At 42.7% G+C, this 17,109-nt stretch overlaps 1 protein-coding gene across 1 annotated transcript in view; it reads right to left on the reverse strand.

Moving 5' to 3' along the window:
• GRHL2 (grainyhead like transcription factor 2) overlaps window positions 1–17,109 on the reverse strand; it is a 111,793-nt gene that overhangs the window by 397 nt on the left and 94,287 nt on the right. Inside the window, exons 13-14 of the mRNA XM_012559693.2 lie at window positions 8,071–8,156; window positions 1,825–1,889 (exon numbers count right to left, since the gene is read on the reverse strand). Of these exons, the coding sequence (XP_012415147.1) occupies window positions 1,825–1,889; window positions 8,071–8,156 (151 nt within the window). The remainder of the gene's footprint in view (window positions 1–1,824; window positions 1,890–8,070; window positions 8,157–17,109) is intronic.

Here is a 17,109-nt window from a genome sequence, read left to right on the forward strand (position 1 = left end):
AGAAAAGTTACTTGAACCCGAAATCATGGAGTTAACTAGTGCCAGAGCAGAACCTACATACTTAGGTTCCCTAACTATTTTTATTAAACCATATTGCCCTTCAAAATGCATTTGAGAAAGCACTCTACTCTTAGGAGGAAAAGGAAAATAAACAGCAATTGTAGCTACCCTTTGCTGAGTACATAATATGTGTCACTGTTTTAGAGAACTTGTATTTACTCCTCAAGGCAACCTCCAAGGTGCCATCACTGCCATTTGCAAGTGAGAAAACTAAGCCGAGTAAGGTTAAATCATTTCCCCCAAGTTCAGTCAGCTTTGCAAATGATTCATGTACTTGGCTACTAACCAAAAGGTTGGTGATTGGAGTCCACCCAGAGGTGCCTTGGAAGAAAGGCCTGGCAATCTACTGCTGAAAAATCAGCCATTGAAAACCCTATGGAGTACAGTTCTACTCTGACACACAGGGAGTCACCATGAGTCAGAGCTGACTCAAAAGCAACTGGTTTACCTACACCTTAGCTAACTCTATTCCCAGTGGATTTAGTTTTAAGAAAACCAACAAATTCCAGGGTCTATCCAGGATTTAGAATGCCTTGAGCCACTCCCATTCTTGGCAGTCTGGCAGCTCTTAGTTTGAAAATAAGAACTATCATTTTACAGCTATGTGTCTTCAGACAAGTTGTTCAGCCTTTCAGAGCCTCGGTTTATTCTTTTGCAAAAACAGTAATAACAACCCAGCTTTATAGGGTTGTTGTTAGGATTAGAGCATTTAGCACAGGGCCTGACCCAGGGCTCAATGAAAGCTAAATGTTATTATCATCGGCAGGTTCATCTACACTGACGACTTTTACTCAGCAGTAAGACCTTGAGACACTGCTCAGGTCTCGCCATCAAAGGAATTCACTCAGCCTGTTGCATGGACCTTGGAAAAAAACTATTAAAAAAAGCATTTTAGTGAGCTTTCCAACAAGGACTGAAGTGGAAAGGTTCAGCCAAGAGATCTGGGCACTCCAGGTAATGCTTCCTTTAGTAAAGAGGCCCAGAGACGATTAATTTCTGCTTTTTGTAGAAAAATAGTTCCAGAAGCTGACTCAGTGGAGACCCTCTCCTGGCACTCAGTCCAGGTCCTGCAGCCACTACGCTCAGAATCTCAAAAACAGGGGTCCCAGGAGGGCTCAGAGGTAGTCAAAGAGCAAACGTGACAGGTAAGAATGTAAACTTTCCAACCACAGGCCTGGCTTCAAATCTGTCCTTCTACTTACTGACCAGGAGACCTAGGGCAAGGCGCTCAACATCCCTCTGGCTCAATTTCCTTGTCAGTAAGTTAGACATCTACCGAATACTCAATAAATGAGACTTATCATTCTTAACAATGAGAGCTAGCAAGTCTGCTGATAATTTGAGATCATTTTGAAGGCTGGGAGAATCCCCTATGCCCTGTGCCCTTTTTGTTCCCACTGTGCCACCCTGAAACAAAACTTGAGAGCAGCATGTGATCCCTGTAAACTTCACTGTCTGCAGAGGGGTGACTTGGCATTGTCCCCAGTGTCCTCCCCACCCCAGCCCCCTCTATCCCACCCGATTATTGGCAAAGGGCAACTCAGCTGACTTCAGGACAATGCACTTTCTCCCTCCCTCCCTCTCTCACTGAAGATCTTCAAAATGTTTGCATTTGCATGCTGCTCTGTGATCATCTGAGGCATGAGGCACAATTTTTATTAAAGTTGGACAACAAATATAAAAAAAAGCCACCATCTCTTTTTTAAAAGGCATCATACAGATTTATCTGATTTGAAGTAAATTTAAGCTCAGTTTCTTTCTTACCCTTTTTTGCTTTTCTTGTAAAGTTTTGCAATCTTCTCCACTGGCAGCCCATATTTCTCAGATATCTGTAACAACAATGGCAGAAGGCAGATGAGCGTGGCAAGGGAGCACAGGCAAAGGCAAGAGACAGAGTTCCTATTTCAGTCTCATGGAGACTTTCTTGGGGGCCAAGGCTCTTCATGCATGAGTCAAACTCTGAAAACACCTTATCTGTGAGGCTCTCTTACAAATCTTAAATCATTCAACAAAAGATTCAACCACATGGGAATTTAATCTATGATAAAGGTGGCATTTAAAATCAGTCAGAAAAAGATGGACTCTATCACATTGGATTAAATACGTAGCCATATAGAAAAAGAAGTTTCAAAGTTAAACTGGATCCCACTCCTTACACCAAAATAAATTTCAAAGGGATCGACGATTAACATATGAAAGATGAAATCATAAAAGTACCAGAAGAATACATGAATCAATTCTTTGTACATCTGTCATCTTAAGGTAAGGAAGCGCTTTCTAAGCAAAATATGAAACCTGAAGAACCAGGTAAAAAGGTGGATGAGAACAACATAGACTTTAAAAATACCAGTATTGTAAAAATCAGCATAAAAAGACAAAGACAAATAATATACTAGAAACATTTTTGCAGCACAAACGACAGACGTGGAACTAACTTCCATCGCTTACGAAAGACTCCTGCAAGTCAATAAGAAAATGACTCACGACCCAATGAAAAAATAAAGAAAACAACATGAAGAAGCAATTCAGAGGGAAAAAAAAAATTGGCCAAGAAGCATATGAAAAAATGCACTCCTTCATGAAGTTAAAATACGAAATTAAAGCACTAACGAGATGCTACTTTTAACTTCTCAGGCTAACAAAAACTAAAATACTAATAATACAGCATCAGCAAGAGTGTGCGAAATGGCAGCTCTCATATTGCACAGACGAGAGAGTAACAAGCCCAACCATTTAGGAGGATAATTTGACAGAAGCTATTAAAATTTAAAATGCGTATATCCTTTGATCCAGATACTCCACATCTAGTAACCTATCCAGTCTACGGAAATATACTCAGATGTACACAAAGATTTTCAAAGCATCACCATTTGTAACAGAAAAACTGTATATAACAAAGTGCATTCAACACATTTTAATATTTTCGCAGCTGAAAACCGTGTAGGCATTAAAAGAAATGGGGGAAGCCTACATGAGTTAACATGAAAAAAGTTGGTGACATTAAGTGAACAATATGCCAATGTGTATAATGTGATCCCATTTGTATTAAAAAATGTATATATGTAAATATATAGAAAACATTTGAAGAACCCACCAATCTATTAACAGTGACTACCCTTGGGGAATGGACAGAAACAAGGAGATTCTTTTAGTTTTCACTTTCTACAAACCTGTACTAGTTATTTCATTTATACAGTGATTACATCTCCCTTTTATGAACACACAGCAATAATAGTTTGAGAGATGCATTCTGGAAAGACCTGCCCTACATGCCTTTCCCACCACCTGTTTGTCTGTTTGTTGTACTGTGGTGGCTTGCAAGTTGCTGTGATGCTGGAAGCTATGTCACTGGTATTTCAAATACCAGCAGAGTCACCCATCATGGACAAGTTGCAGCAGAGCTTCCAGACTAAGACATAATAGGCCTTTTTCTGTGCAGCATCAACAAGACCACATTTGTTAGTTCTCCCTTTTCTAAAAGATGTGAATCTGATTCTTGAGTCTTTTCAGGGAGGATGAATTTGGTTGGAGCTTCATCTCCATTATTAGCCCAGCTGCCCCACACCTGAACAAACATACCTCAGCTCACAAATCAGTAAGGGAACTATGCAAGGGGCATAAAACCTGCACAATTCAAGTTTCTACTTGGGTCTGCCGGGAGTAGCTGCAGCGGTCGCAGTAGGTGACACTTATTGAGTGCTTACTATGTGCTAGGCATTGTGCTGAGAACTCTTTGTCTATTAACTTGCTTAATCCTCACATCATTACACTGGAATAGGTACTATTAGGAGCCCCATTTCACAGATGAGGAAACTAAGGCTCACAGTCATTAAGTAACTTGGCCAGGGTCCCTCAGCTAATAAGGGCTGAGCCAGGATTCAAAAGGTGAGAACCTGGTACTCTGGCTTCAGATTCTGAACATTTAGAGAAAATTGGGCTGTGTTGTGACTATTCAGGAGAGAGGCTCACGGACCCTCCATCCCCCAGTACAAAGAAGCAGCTGGCAAAGTTCAAACATGTGCACCAGGCTGCTGAGGACAACAGTCTCCAGGAAGTCAGAGTCCTGCTCGCAGTGCAATCTTCAAAGGCGTGACATGGCACACTGAGATGGCGCCCTCTGCCCCCACATGAGGTTGGGGAGTGTGCTTTGCCAAACTCAAAACCCTGGAAAGATGTGAGACTGGGCAGGATACTATGTGGAGGACGCTGGCAGGGCTTACAGAAGAATTCCTTCTGCAGAGGAGCTCACATGGCCCTCCCTTCTATGCATGGAGAATACGTGCTAAATGATGCTTGATTCAACAGAGTTCCTTGAAAAATAGAGATTTTTTTTCTTAGTCACTGAGCATTGTCTCTCTCTCTCTGTTTTACTTCTGAAAAATATAAAACCCTACACATGAGGATATTATTTTGAAATTAAGAGTTGGAATGAAATATGGAGACTAGGGTTACACTGCCTTCACATTTTGTGGCTTTGCTCTAACGTGGGGCCTTATGGAGCACAAACATCATTTCTTGGGAACAATTTTCTGTTTCCTGGCTCAAGAGAGAAACTCCCCATGCAAATTTCTGAGTTTCAGACGCAGTTACTGTACCATTTCCACAGCTCCACCCCGCCTCTGAAATTTCAAATTAATGGGATGTTTACACCATGAAATCATAAGCCAAAATAACTTTCCATCTTTTGGACAATGTCTGTAGGAAGTCAAATATTTGAGATAGCTGAATCTAAGGAAAGAAGGAAGAAGTCTTCACACTCTGTCCGCTTTAGATCTGATTCCTACTACGAACATAATTTTATCAATAAACACTAAACTTTATGGGGTACTTAATATACACACCAAGGAGCCCTGGTGGTGCAATGGTCAAGCACTCAGCAGCTAACCAAAAGGTCAGTGGTTCAAACCTACCAGCTGCTCCGTGGGAGAAAAGACCTGGTGATCTGTTCCTGTAAAAGATGACAGCCTAGGAAACCCTGTGGGGCAGTTTTATTCTGTTCTATAATCACTATGAGTCTGAATCCCCTCGACGGTAAACAACAATATATACACCAGGAACCATGCAAGGAGTTGTATGTCTATATTGTATCAATTATTCCTCACAACAACCCTGTGAAGTTAGGTACTATTATTATTTCCATTTTAAGGATGGAGAAACGTGAGCTCAGAGAGGTTAAGCAACTTGCAGAGTCAGGATTTGAACACAAGTTTTCTGAGGCCAAAGCCCATATACTGACCCACTAAGCTATAGTGTTTCCCCATGTGCCTATTGGTAAGTGTCAGTGTGGGAGCAACGTCATACACCAGTGAAATTCCGGTTCTCAGAGAACCCATACCTTTTCTCACCCCACCCAGGTCCTATATAAAATTAGGAAACAACTACAGTGAGCAGGATCCTGGGTTCTTCACAATTCTGCCTTCTCACTTCACAGTGTGTTCAAATCTTCACTTAAATAGGACCTGTTGTCCTTAGTGGCTGCCCCCAAACTGCAGGAGCTGCCAATGGCATTCCTTTGGAGTTCACCACCAGGTTGCATTATCTGAAGATTCTGAGGAGACTCTCTTGCCTTTTTTCCCATCAACACAATTTAAGAAGCAAGGGCATACCATATTTCTTGCAAATAATGCACCCATGTGAATAACGCACTCACACATATAACATACATAGCACACCTAGGAAGATAATGCATGAGGAGGTTGCGTGGCTGGCAAAAAACGTATGTGATGGTTAAATTTGTGTGTCAACTTGGCCGGGCCATGAGTCTCAGTGGTTTGGCAGTTATGATGTAGTTTGGCAATCATATGATGATGTGATCACCTCCATGATGGGATCTGCTGTGAGTAGCCAATCAGTTGAAAGGGAGTTTCCTTGGAGGTGTGGCCTGCATCCAATATAGGTGGACTTTCTGGCAAGGCTTGCTGGCTTTTGCTCACTCTGGATCCTGCAACCGGGATCCTGCAACCGGCTCCTGTTTGTCTGACCTCCAGTTCTTGGGACTTGAGCTAGCAGATTACCTGAAGTCTTGCCTACCAATCTTAGGTTTGCCAGCTCCTACACCTACGTGAATGAGGAGAAGCCTCCAGCCCCTCCCAAGGACTTGGGACATTCCAGCCTCTACAACCACGTGAGCCATTTCCTCGATATAAATCTCTCTATATATATATTTATATGCTTTGCTGGTTTTGCTTTTCTAGAGAACCTAGCCTAAGACAACATATAATACATGCGTTATTTGCATAAAAATACAGTACTTAGTGTTAGTGTTTTAATAAAACTTTTTTTCCCCGAGACTTAATAAAGGAGAGATGAAATCAGAATTGCTTGGGATCTGACCAGAGCTAGCCTAGGGAACTTGACCTCTCCATGGCTTACAAGGCCAAATAATATTATGCATTGCTATTCGCTCCAACTTCCTCAGCAAGGCAGGTATAATGAGCTTCGGATGAAAAGTTCGACTCTCCTGGGGCAAGGAGTGTAGGCGGAGGTCATTGGCCTGCTGTCTGAGCGTAAGTGAGGGTGACGTTTTAACTCCACTGTGGTCCAGCAAGATCACAGGTGGGTCAGACTGTAAACTCCTGCAGAACACTTTAGAACTGGCCAGATGTCATGGAGGGGAAAGAGAAGACACCAAAGAGAAAGGCAGGATTGTAGGGTAATGAATCCGTTAGGAACTGGTCTAGATCGGTGGTTCTCACACCCACCTGATCTCAGAATACCCTGGGGAGCTTGTTAAAAAACACAGATTCCTGATCCTCCCACCCCCACCCCCACCCCTGTTCTGCAGAATCGGGATCTCTGGGAATATGCATTTTAAACAATTGCCCTGCTTATTTTCATATTCACCACTGTCCCAGGTAAGTCAGTTTCCATAATATGGCCTTAAAGGCCAAACTGGGGTTGTGAAATTATCCAAAGGATCCCAGAGAGGTCTGAATCTTTTATGAGCTTTTCTAGCTTATAAGTATTCATTCAAATAATTTTAGGGTCCAAAAATTCTGGTTCATTTAAAGAGATCTAGATCCTGCTTTTTGGTTCATGTTGGTTCATTTTTCATTTCTGTTTTATTGTTTCTTTCATTTGGGGCATGTTCAGTTGCAACAAACTCCATTCGAATGAAAAATCTTATAGAACAGAAAAGATTATCAAGTCCTAGATGATATTTCTTAAGAGTGTTGTCCTTGATGCTCTTGTTCAGAACTGCCTCGGGACTTGGTGGCAATGGGGTAGCAGAAACTCTGCGTTGGGAACATTCCTGTGCATTTTGATGTTTAGCACCAACCCTAGATGCTATTCCAACACAGCAGTTTTCCAGACCAAGACATGAATTTGAACTCTCTCTAGATGTCTTGCTGTGTCTACCACTTCAAAAAAACCTAGATCTTCTAAAAGACCAAAAAAAAAAAAAAAAAGAAAAAAGGAGAGGGGCTGGTTAGGAACCACATTCAAAGTGCAGTAATATTAAAGTCATATTCAGATGGAAAGGGGCTAGTAAAATAACTTTCCTTGAGCCCAGGTTGGCTAATACCAGACTAGATAGGGACTGAGGAGGGAGGGACTTCAGAATCTTTCTTCAAATCACTGTAATTCTGCAATATGTATATATTTTTTTAACCAAAAGAGGTCCTATTTTTTTTTGGATTACACTATCACAGCTAGTGACACCCTTCTTAACTGTTTTTGTTCTGTCTATATTTGGAAGTTAACATATCTAATTTGGTTTCACGCAAAGAGACAAATGAAAACTCACAAGGTAACCTTCCTCCATGGCATCTCACTCTGATTAGCCTTAAATTGGCAGGGACTTGGCAGTTGTTCAAATTTCCCTTCTCCTTAAGATACTAATAAACCACGACGGTATAGAAACCAGTGTCTGCACAAATCTCAGCTTCTTTTTTTTCTTTCTTTTGTTCCTCATAAAGCTCATTCTGACGCAATCTCGATGGGTACATTTTCATAAATGGATTCCAGCCAAGGAGAATACAAACCAGCATCTGGAGGTTTAGCGCTTACCGCTTCCATCAGGCCCTTCACCGTGGGAGATTTCAACATCAAAGCGTCGAACACATCGTCGGTCTCTTTCCTCACATACAGAAGCACTGGAAGAGAAAGAAGGGGGGAAAGCTGTCTGACTGAAGGAGCCTACACAATCCCACAGCTGCCACAGGGCGCTGTGTCCTCTTACACAGGTGTTGGAAGCGGACACCACCGTCAGACCCCAGACCCCGGCTCAGACAATATCCTCCAAGGGTGCCTGAGGTGCCCACAACATGTGACAAGGGACTGGTAAGGAGATGATTTGATGAAATAAGTTGATAATTGCATAACACCTAATAGGCTACAAGACACTTTGACACATATTCACATACAAATTTCTCAAGATGGGGACACGATCTCTTCATGACATCTCTTTCTGTAACCTATTTCTTCCATTTAATCATCTGTTGCTTCAAAAAATATTATTGAATATCCATCAGGGCCCCTATGTACCAGGCTCCCTCCATGTGCTAGGAGCTGGGGTTGCAGCAATGACTTAAGACACGGGTCCTGCCCTTAAGGACTTTGCAGTCCGCTTGGAGAGGAAGGCATTCCGCAAATCAATAGAGAAACCAGCACACAGTTATAAGGGTTATGAAGGAAAAGAACACAAGTGAGTACTTACAGTAGCCTGACCTTGTCAGAAGCTCCTCCTCTACCTTGAAGAAGGTGTAGGCATCAATGCAAGCAGGAGGGGGGCAGAGAGAAGATGGGTAGAAAAAAGTTCAGGCAGATGACTAGCCTGTGTACAGGCCTGAAGCAGGAGGGGATGATGCCCCGTCAGAGGCAGGTGGACAAAGAGGCAGGGATTTGGGGTACAACAGTCCTGGGTATGACCCCATTTCAGCTACTGCTGTGGGGCCTATTTAACCTCTCCAAGCCTCATTTTCTCCATGAAACAGGGATAATAATACCTATGTCATGGGGTTGCTATGAGGGGGCAATGGAATTATGTGCATGTGAAATGCTTAGCCCAGGGCCCTGACACACAATAAGCACCCAGTACGCAATCTGTGGGTGCTATTATGAACCAACTGGCATGGTTCTAACGCCCTGAGACGTTTATGCAAATAGAGGATTCTGTCATTTCTCTGTAAGATACCATTCTGAATTTGAGAATTTACAGAACGTGAGAGATGGTAGGGACCACAGTTACCATTAGAGACAAGCAAACTGAGCTTCAGAGAGGCTAAGACACTCCCATAGGGACCCACAGAGCAATGGTTACTGGCTGCTGCTTCTGCTTGCCGTTGTCCTCCCTAAAAGAATTTTGAATCCTCCATTCAGACGCAACCCTCTGGTCCCAATGTGCTAACTGCCTTTCTCTCTCCCTCCCCCCCGGTGAGGTCACTCCTGCTTCTTAAGTCACGGGGAGGAAAGGGCCAAGGCTGAAGCTCCATGCACCTGGCCACCACAGGAAGAAAGCATGGACCAAACCAACCTCATGCTGAGGCTGGTTCCCATCAAATACCAACTGAGCTACAGTCACCATTGACCAGAAGAATGAAGCTGGAACTCCTTCTCTACTTCTGAGGGAAAGGAAGTCAGCTCTCACCCAAACTCCCATTCCCTCTCCCTCTCCTCCCCAGTCCCCAAGGATTTTGTTAAAGCTGCTTGCTTTACAAAGGCAAAGTCTATGAGGTGCAGATGGGTTCTGCCTGCATTTTCTCTCTGCAGCCAGCTGAATGTTCAGCGTGTATATTACCAAAAAAAAAAAAAAAACTAAAGTATTACAGAATTTCATTTATTCTCTTTACCAAATATGGAATACAAATTAAATGAACTAATTGAATATCTTCAAAGATTTCCAAATTTCGTTCTTTGGAAGTAATATTTTATATCCTCCATTCAGCTAAAATGATCTAGTGACCTAATGGGGCATTATAGGAGAACTCGGTATGAGCTGTATAGGAACTAATTAGACCACAGGATGAGGGAAATTTTTTAATGAAAATTAAAAAATAAAAAAATAATTGGTGGCTGTTACAGATGAACATTCTATAGCTTCCTCCTCTGGCCCTCAATAGAAAAATGTAATTTCCAGCAGGATGACCCTCAGGAACTCCCAAACCTTGTTCTATTAAAATAAGTACCACTCCCACTAGATTTACAAATCTCTTCTTTTAAAATCGTTGTCTTTGAAATAGTATAGCTGCTGTTTCTTGTAACAGCAGCTGCTGGAAAGGGTTGGAGGTGGCACTGTGCTGATGTTGACAGGTTGTGGGAGAAACCCAGGCAGGGCAGTGCCACCGTTCTCCTGCTGGGCTTGCTGACAGCCCCACCCCGGACATGCTGAGTTGATGGCACACCCCCGGTGGCTGGCCCAGAGGTGGCTTTCATTAGCTCAGCGTCTCTGGCGGCATAATGGTAATAAGTCCTTTGCCGACTGTAGCAATAGCAGCCATCACACATCACAGACATCGCACAGCCGAAGGCAGATGGCAACATGAGATAGCTCCCAGTGACTCCCAACTGAGCCACCCTGAGAAGGGGCTACAAAGCCAAGACCAGCAGACAATAATGACATGGGTGACTGGTACAATCACGCTCCTGCCTGGAGAATTTCTAACGAATGAACAACAGGGGCCGTCACTGAGCCGGACTCCCCCTGGCTGTCAAGTGTCAGCTGAGAGACAGGGCATCAGGCAGGGGCTTGGCGACCCCACTGTCCTTTTCCAGAGAAAACAGTCACTCTTAAGAAAAAGTTTTCCGTATTGCTGGTAGGTTACAGCGCCCCCATGTGTCTCTATGATTTAGATATCTCAAAGGCCACAGCCTAGCTTTTAGCCACAGCCCAATATATCTCCTAATGGCAATTTTTGTGCTGGCTTTGAGATCTCAAAATAATTTGCAAAACCCCTAGCCCTGGAACTAGCCACCGGGCAATAGATATGGCTGCGAGTGACAATTATTTTCGCTTGTGTGATCCTTGATATCCATGTAACTCTGCCCATTGCAACGTATAACGTATAGAAGACATGCAGGAATGGAGTTCATAACGCATTCAAATATCTGATGGAGAGTCTGCGAAGTCAGAAAATCTTTTAAAAGTTTAAATGATTGCTAATGTAATAACACTACCTAGGCATTTATGCTTTTTCCATTTTGAAATACTGATTGCTTATTCATGATTATGATACTATCACTTCACTAGATATAGGCCTAATAATCAAAATAATATTTATAACAGTGAACATAGAGTGCTTCCTACATGCTAGATGCTTGTGCTAAGTGTTTCACATGTATTAACTCATTGAATACTCACAGCAACACCATGAGGTATTGTTTTCCACTGAGTCGATCCCATCTCAAAGTGACCCTATACTACAGAACAGAGTAGAACTGCCCCACAGGGGATCCCAGGCTATAATCTTTACGGAAGCAGATTGCCAAGTCTTTTCTCCCTCAGACTAGCTGGTGGGTTCGAACCACTGACCTTTCAGTTAGCAGCCAAGTACTTAACCACTGTGCCACCAGAATTCCTTTCCATGAGGTAGGTACTATTATTATCCCCATTTTACAAATGAAGAATCTAAGGAGCAGAAGGATGAAGTAAGCTTCCTAAGGTCACACACCTCTAGGTGGCAGAGGTAGACTACAGAGGGGATGCCCTCGACCATTATAAAAATCCCATTAAAACAAATTGAAGGAAAAAAAGTTTCTCAAAAGCAAAAACAAACAAACAATAAAAAAAAACTCAAGCCTCTCCTCTGCAGAGGCTTGTTTAAAATGATAATGTGACTCATTGAAAGTCCACAACTGTGTAACCATGCTCTTGAAAACCCTTGTGCTGGCTGCAGTGGGATGTCACGGAAATGGCCTCTGAATCTGTGAAAAGACAGTGGATCCTGTGTAGCACTGAAGCTCTGGGCAAGCTATTGACACACTCAAGCTCCAGTTCTTACACCCTTAGTGAAGTGGAATAAGACCTTTGACTGTGAGGAAATTAGCAAGTGGTGATGTCATAGAAAACTAAGATTCATTTGTGTAAGAGTAATTATGTCTATGGAATAGCTGGTTCTTATGAAATGTTATTGTCACATACACAGCAAGAGTTTCTTTTAACCTTATATGTCACTGCTGGATGAGTCAGTATATTCACTACATTTCTGCCAAAGGAAAGAACCAGCACCCAGAAGGAACAAACATTTACTTAAGGTGTTTAGAGGACAGGATTTAAAGCAAAGACGACTGTAAACTTGTATCAGTAATGAGCCCTTGGGAGTTCCCAGGTGTCCTTTAATAATGAAGCCCCAAGAGTAGGGCTAAGGGAAGTCGTTTGCCTGGCTGATCTTCAGTGTCTTTATTCATGTCCAGGGTTTCAAACCAGTTCGTTCTGGTTCAAACCTCTGCTGAGAATTTGCATTTCCACCCCAGATATACTGAATCAGAATCTACATTTTAAGAAGATCCCTAGGTGATTCTTATGTATAATAAAATTTGAGAACCACTGTTCTACAAGTTGTTCTCAGAGTTAGTCCCTAACCAGCAGCATTAGCATTGCCTGGGAACTTGTTAGAATGCAAATTCTCAGCAGGGCCAGTCTGAAGCCCTGTTTATACCACAAAGACTATTGGATTAAATCAGTGTTTCCCAAACCTGCTGGCAGCAGAGTCAACCTTTTAGAAAATACAGCTTGCTGGGTTCCATTCTGGTTCTACTAAATCAGACTCTAGGAGATGGAGATGGCTGGGGATCAATATTGTTTACAGATTCCCTGGGTGACTCTCCTGCAGCCCGCCTCGCACGTATTCCAAGGACCCTTCCAGATCCAAGAATCTCTGAGTCTGTGAGTCTCTGACTAATGCAGAAATGGAAGTAGGCTCCTAGACTTTCTCCAGCTTAAACAGTAGAGGAATGAAGAGACCCTCTCATAGGAGAGGGCTCTACAGGGTCAAGAGGACTTGAAGCACTTACTGATAAAGATCAAAGACTTCAGTATGGATTATACCTCAACATAAAGAAAACAAAAATCCTCACAACTGGACTAACAAGCAACATCATGATAAAAGGAGAAAAGATTGAAGTTGTCAAGGATTTCATTTTACTTGGATCCACAATCAACCCCCATGGAAGCAGCAGTCAAGAAATCAAGAGATGCATTGCATTGGGCAAATCTGCTGCAAAAGACCTCTTTAAAGTGTTAAAAACAAAGGTGTCACTTTAAAGATTAAGGTACGCCTGACCCAAGCCATGGTTTTTTCAATCATCTCATATACATGTGAAAGCTGGAATGAATAAGGAAGACCAAAGAAGAATTGATGCCTTTGAATTATGGTGTTGGCGAAGAATACTGACTGTACCACGGACTGTCAGAAGAACGAACAAATCTGTCTTGGAAGAAGTACAGCCAGAATGCTCCTTAGAAGTAAGAATGGCAAGACTTCATCTGACGTACTTTGGACACGTTATCAGGAGCGAGAAAGACACCATGCTTGGTAAAGTAGAGTGTCAGCAAAAAAGAGGAAGACCTTCAATGAGATGGAATGACACAGTGGCTGCAACAATGGGTTCAAACATAGCAACGATTGTGAGGATAGCACAGGACCAGGCAGCATTTCGTTCTGTTGTACATAGGGTCACTATGAGTCGGAACAAACTCAATGGCACCTAACAGCAACTACAAGGTCAGGCATTTCTCTGCCTTTGCTGTTTATAAAGCAAGAGAGAGTTTGTCCCTAAGAGAAATATCCGAGTAAAAGTAACAGATAGTACTGACTTCTTGTGCCTTTCTCTGGGGACTATGACCTTCATCAAATAATTAAGGGTCCTAAACAATCCAGAAAGAAGCCCTGTTAGCACAGTGGTTAAGCACTTGACTGCCAACTGAAAGGTCAGTGGTTCAAACCCACCAGTGGCTCCATGGGAGAAAAGACCTGGTGACCTGCTTCCGTAAAGATTACAGGAAACCCTGTAGGGCAGTTCTACTCCGTCCTATAAGGTCACTATGAGTCATAATCGACTCAGCAACACACAACAATAAACATTCCAAGGAAGGATAGACTACACCTCCCTGGTTGTCTTTAGTCAGAACTAGATGGTGGCAATGGGCTCATGCCCTCAAATCATGTTCAGAGGGATGAACCAAGTGGCAGATGTTGAAACTGGGCATTTGAGGGGCTGGAGCGGAGGCAGGAAATCATTTCTCCCTAAGTGGGAAGGGCCAGACCTCATCAGATGACTGTGCTGGTTCTCTGTGAATTCTGGAACTTATTACCCTAATTGGTACTGCTATAATACCTCTCTCTCTCTCTCTCCTTTCACTTCCCTGTGTTGTTAAGAGGGAAGGATAATGCTGAGAGGCAGCACTTCTCTCTGAAGTCACTGCTCCATTAGAAAGACTGAGCTGAATGACGTTCCTTCAAACTGGGCTCTGGCTGAGCAAGTCTACTTGATCCTTCTCAAAATGCCGCTATAGGGTCGCTATGAGTTGGAATCAACTGAACGGCAATGAGTTTTGTTTTGGTTTGGTTCCCAGTGTGCACATGCCTCTGATCTCCAATACCATCACACTACAAAGGGAACAAGTAAAGTTGTCTTTAACCTTGAAAGTCTGGAAAGAACAAAGCAGATGGGATGCTATCCCAATTTTAGAGCTAAAAACTAAGGCTTAGCGGTGTTAAATAACTTATTTAAATTCAACAACCAGTTACAAAGAAGGGCTGACATTTAAACCCAGTTAATTGTGTTCCAGGGCCAATGGGCTTCATTTCTGAGGCCACACAGCCTCCTCTTAGGAGATATAAATAAGCAGCTAGTCAGATGCTGTGCAGGAGCCGACAATCATAGAATTTTCAAGATGAGAGGGGTCTAATTTAGTGTGAGTATTTTACGAATTTTAAGACTGAGATCCAGCAAGAGTGAGTGACCTTGGCCAAGGGCTACTGGTTGATATTGATATGGCCTCGGACACATTACATAATTCCCATGCCTCGGGCTCCTCAGCTGTGAAGTGGGCATAATTAAAGAGTTGTTGTGAAAATTAAATGATAACACTTATAAAATATCACTGTGTGATTGGCTCTTAGCACTTAATGAATGTTAATTATTGTTTCTATTATAATAGTTCTTTATACTCTGAGTTTCTAATTTCTCTGCTCCCATTCTCTCTTAAACCCTTTCTTGTCAGGCTCTCATCCCTGCCATTCCACCACACAGCTTTTGTGAAGTTCCCTCTTGATTCCACATTGTCCCATCCTCATCTTCCTTGAACTAGCAGCAGCATTTCACACAGTTGACCCCTCCCTCCTCCTTGATCCACTTTCCCCACTTGGCTTCCAAGACACCACCCTCTCTTGGTTTGCCTCCTACCTTACTTGTTCCTATTCTGTCTGCTTTGCCGGTTCTTCCTTCAATACTGACCTCTTAACACTGGAGGGCCCGGGCTCAGCCCTTAGTCCTCTTCTCCTCTCTACATTCCATCCTTAGTGATCTTATCCGGTCTCGTGGCTTGAAATATCATCTCCATGCCAAGAACACCCATGTTTATATTCCAGCATAGACTTCCTTCCTCAACTCAAATCAGAATGTCTCACAGCCTACTTGATACAGACATCTCAAACCTCAAGTGTCCAAAACTGAATTTTTGACCTTACCCCCACAAAAACTCCTCCCTCTCATTTTTTCCCATCTTAGTTGATAGTAATTCAGGCCAAAAACCTAGGAGTTGCCTTGATGCAGCCTTTTCTCTCACCTCCTGTCTGCTCTGCCAGCAAATGCTATTGGTTCCACTTCACCATATACTCAGAACCTGGCCTCTTCTCACCATCTCCACTGCTACTGTGGAGTTTAAACCATCATCTTCTATGTCCTGGCTTACTGTACTAGCCTCCTGCTATCCTCCCTGCTCCCACCTCTGCCCACTCTGGTCTCTTCTCAATAGAGCAGTTCTAGTGATCACATTAATTAAGTCAGATCCTACTGTTCCACTGTTCACAACACCCCACTGCCTCCCTATAACATGGAGAGTACAAACCAAAGACCTCAGTAGACCCACAAGGTCCTAGCAACTGCTTCCTCATTCCTTCCTCTCTGGTCTCATCACCCACCACATTGTCCCTGCCTCACCTGGCTCCATTCCCTTGGCATTCCTCAAACATGCCAGACACTTGTGCCTCTCGAGGCCTTTGCACTTGCTGTTTGCTCTGCCTAGAATGCTTTTATCCTTGATGCCTGCATAGTTTACTTCATCACTTTCTTCACATTTTCATTTTCATAACATCTCAGTGAAACCTTCCCTCCGCTCCCAATACACATACACCCTTTTTTATCCACATTCCCTGCTATACCTACTATACCTTTCATTTAATTATCTTGCTTATAATCCAGCTCTCTTACTACAGTATAAGCCTCATAGGAAAAGGGATTTTCATCTGTCTTTCTCACTGCTCTATTCTCAGGGCTTAGAAAAGTGCCTGACGAGACTGGAGAAACCTGGAGAGTACGGCCCCCAGACACCCTTATAGCTCAGTAATGAAGTCACTCCGGAGTTTCACCCTTCAGCCAAAGATTAGACAGGCTCATAAAACAAAACAAGACTAAAGGGACACACCAGCCCAGGGGCAAGCACTAGAAGAAAGGAGGGGACAGGAAAGCTGGTAATAAGGAAGCCAAGGACAAGAAGAGAGATTGATGACATGTCGTGGGGTTGTTAACCAATGTCATAAAACAATATGTGTACTAATTGTTTATTCAGAAACTAGTTTGTTCTGTAAACCTCCATCTAAAGTACAATAAAAAAAATTTTTTTTTTTTTTTAAATAAAAGTGCCTGACATAGAGCAAGTGGTCAATAAATATTTGTTGAATGAATATGTGAATGAATGCAGGAGTGAATTGTTATGGATTGAATTGTGTCCCCCTAAAATTTGTGTCAACTTGGCTAGGCCATGATTCCCAGTATTGTGTGGTTGTCCTCCATTCTGTGATCTGATGGAATTATCCTATGTGTTGTAAATCCTAATCTCTATGATGTTAACGAGGCAGGATTAGAGGCAGTTATGTCAATGAGGCAGGA

The sequence above is a fragment of the Trichechus manatus genome, unplaced genomic scaffold (genome assembly GCF_000243295.1).
Source record: "Trichechus manatus latirostris isolate Lorelei unplaced genomic scaffold, TriManLat1.0 scaffold00009, whole genome shotgun sequence".
Lineage (NCBI taxonomy): Eukaryota > Metazoa > Chordata > Mammalia > Sirenia > Trichechidae > Trichechus > Trichechus manatus.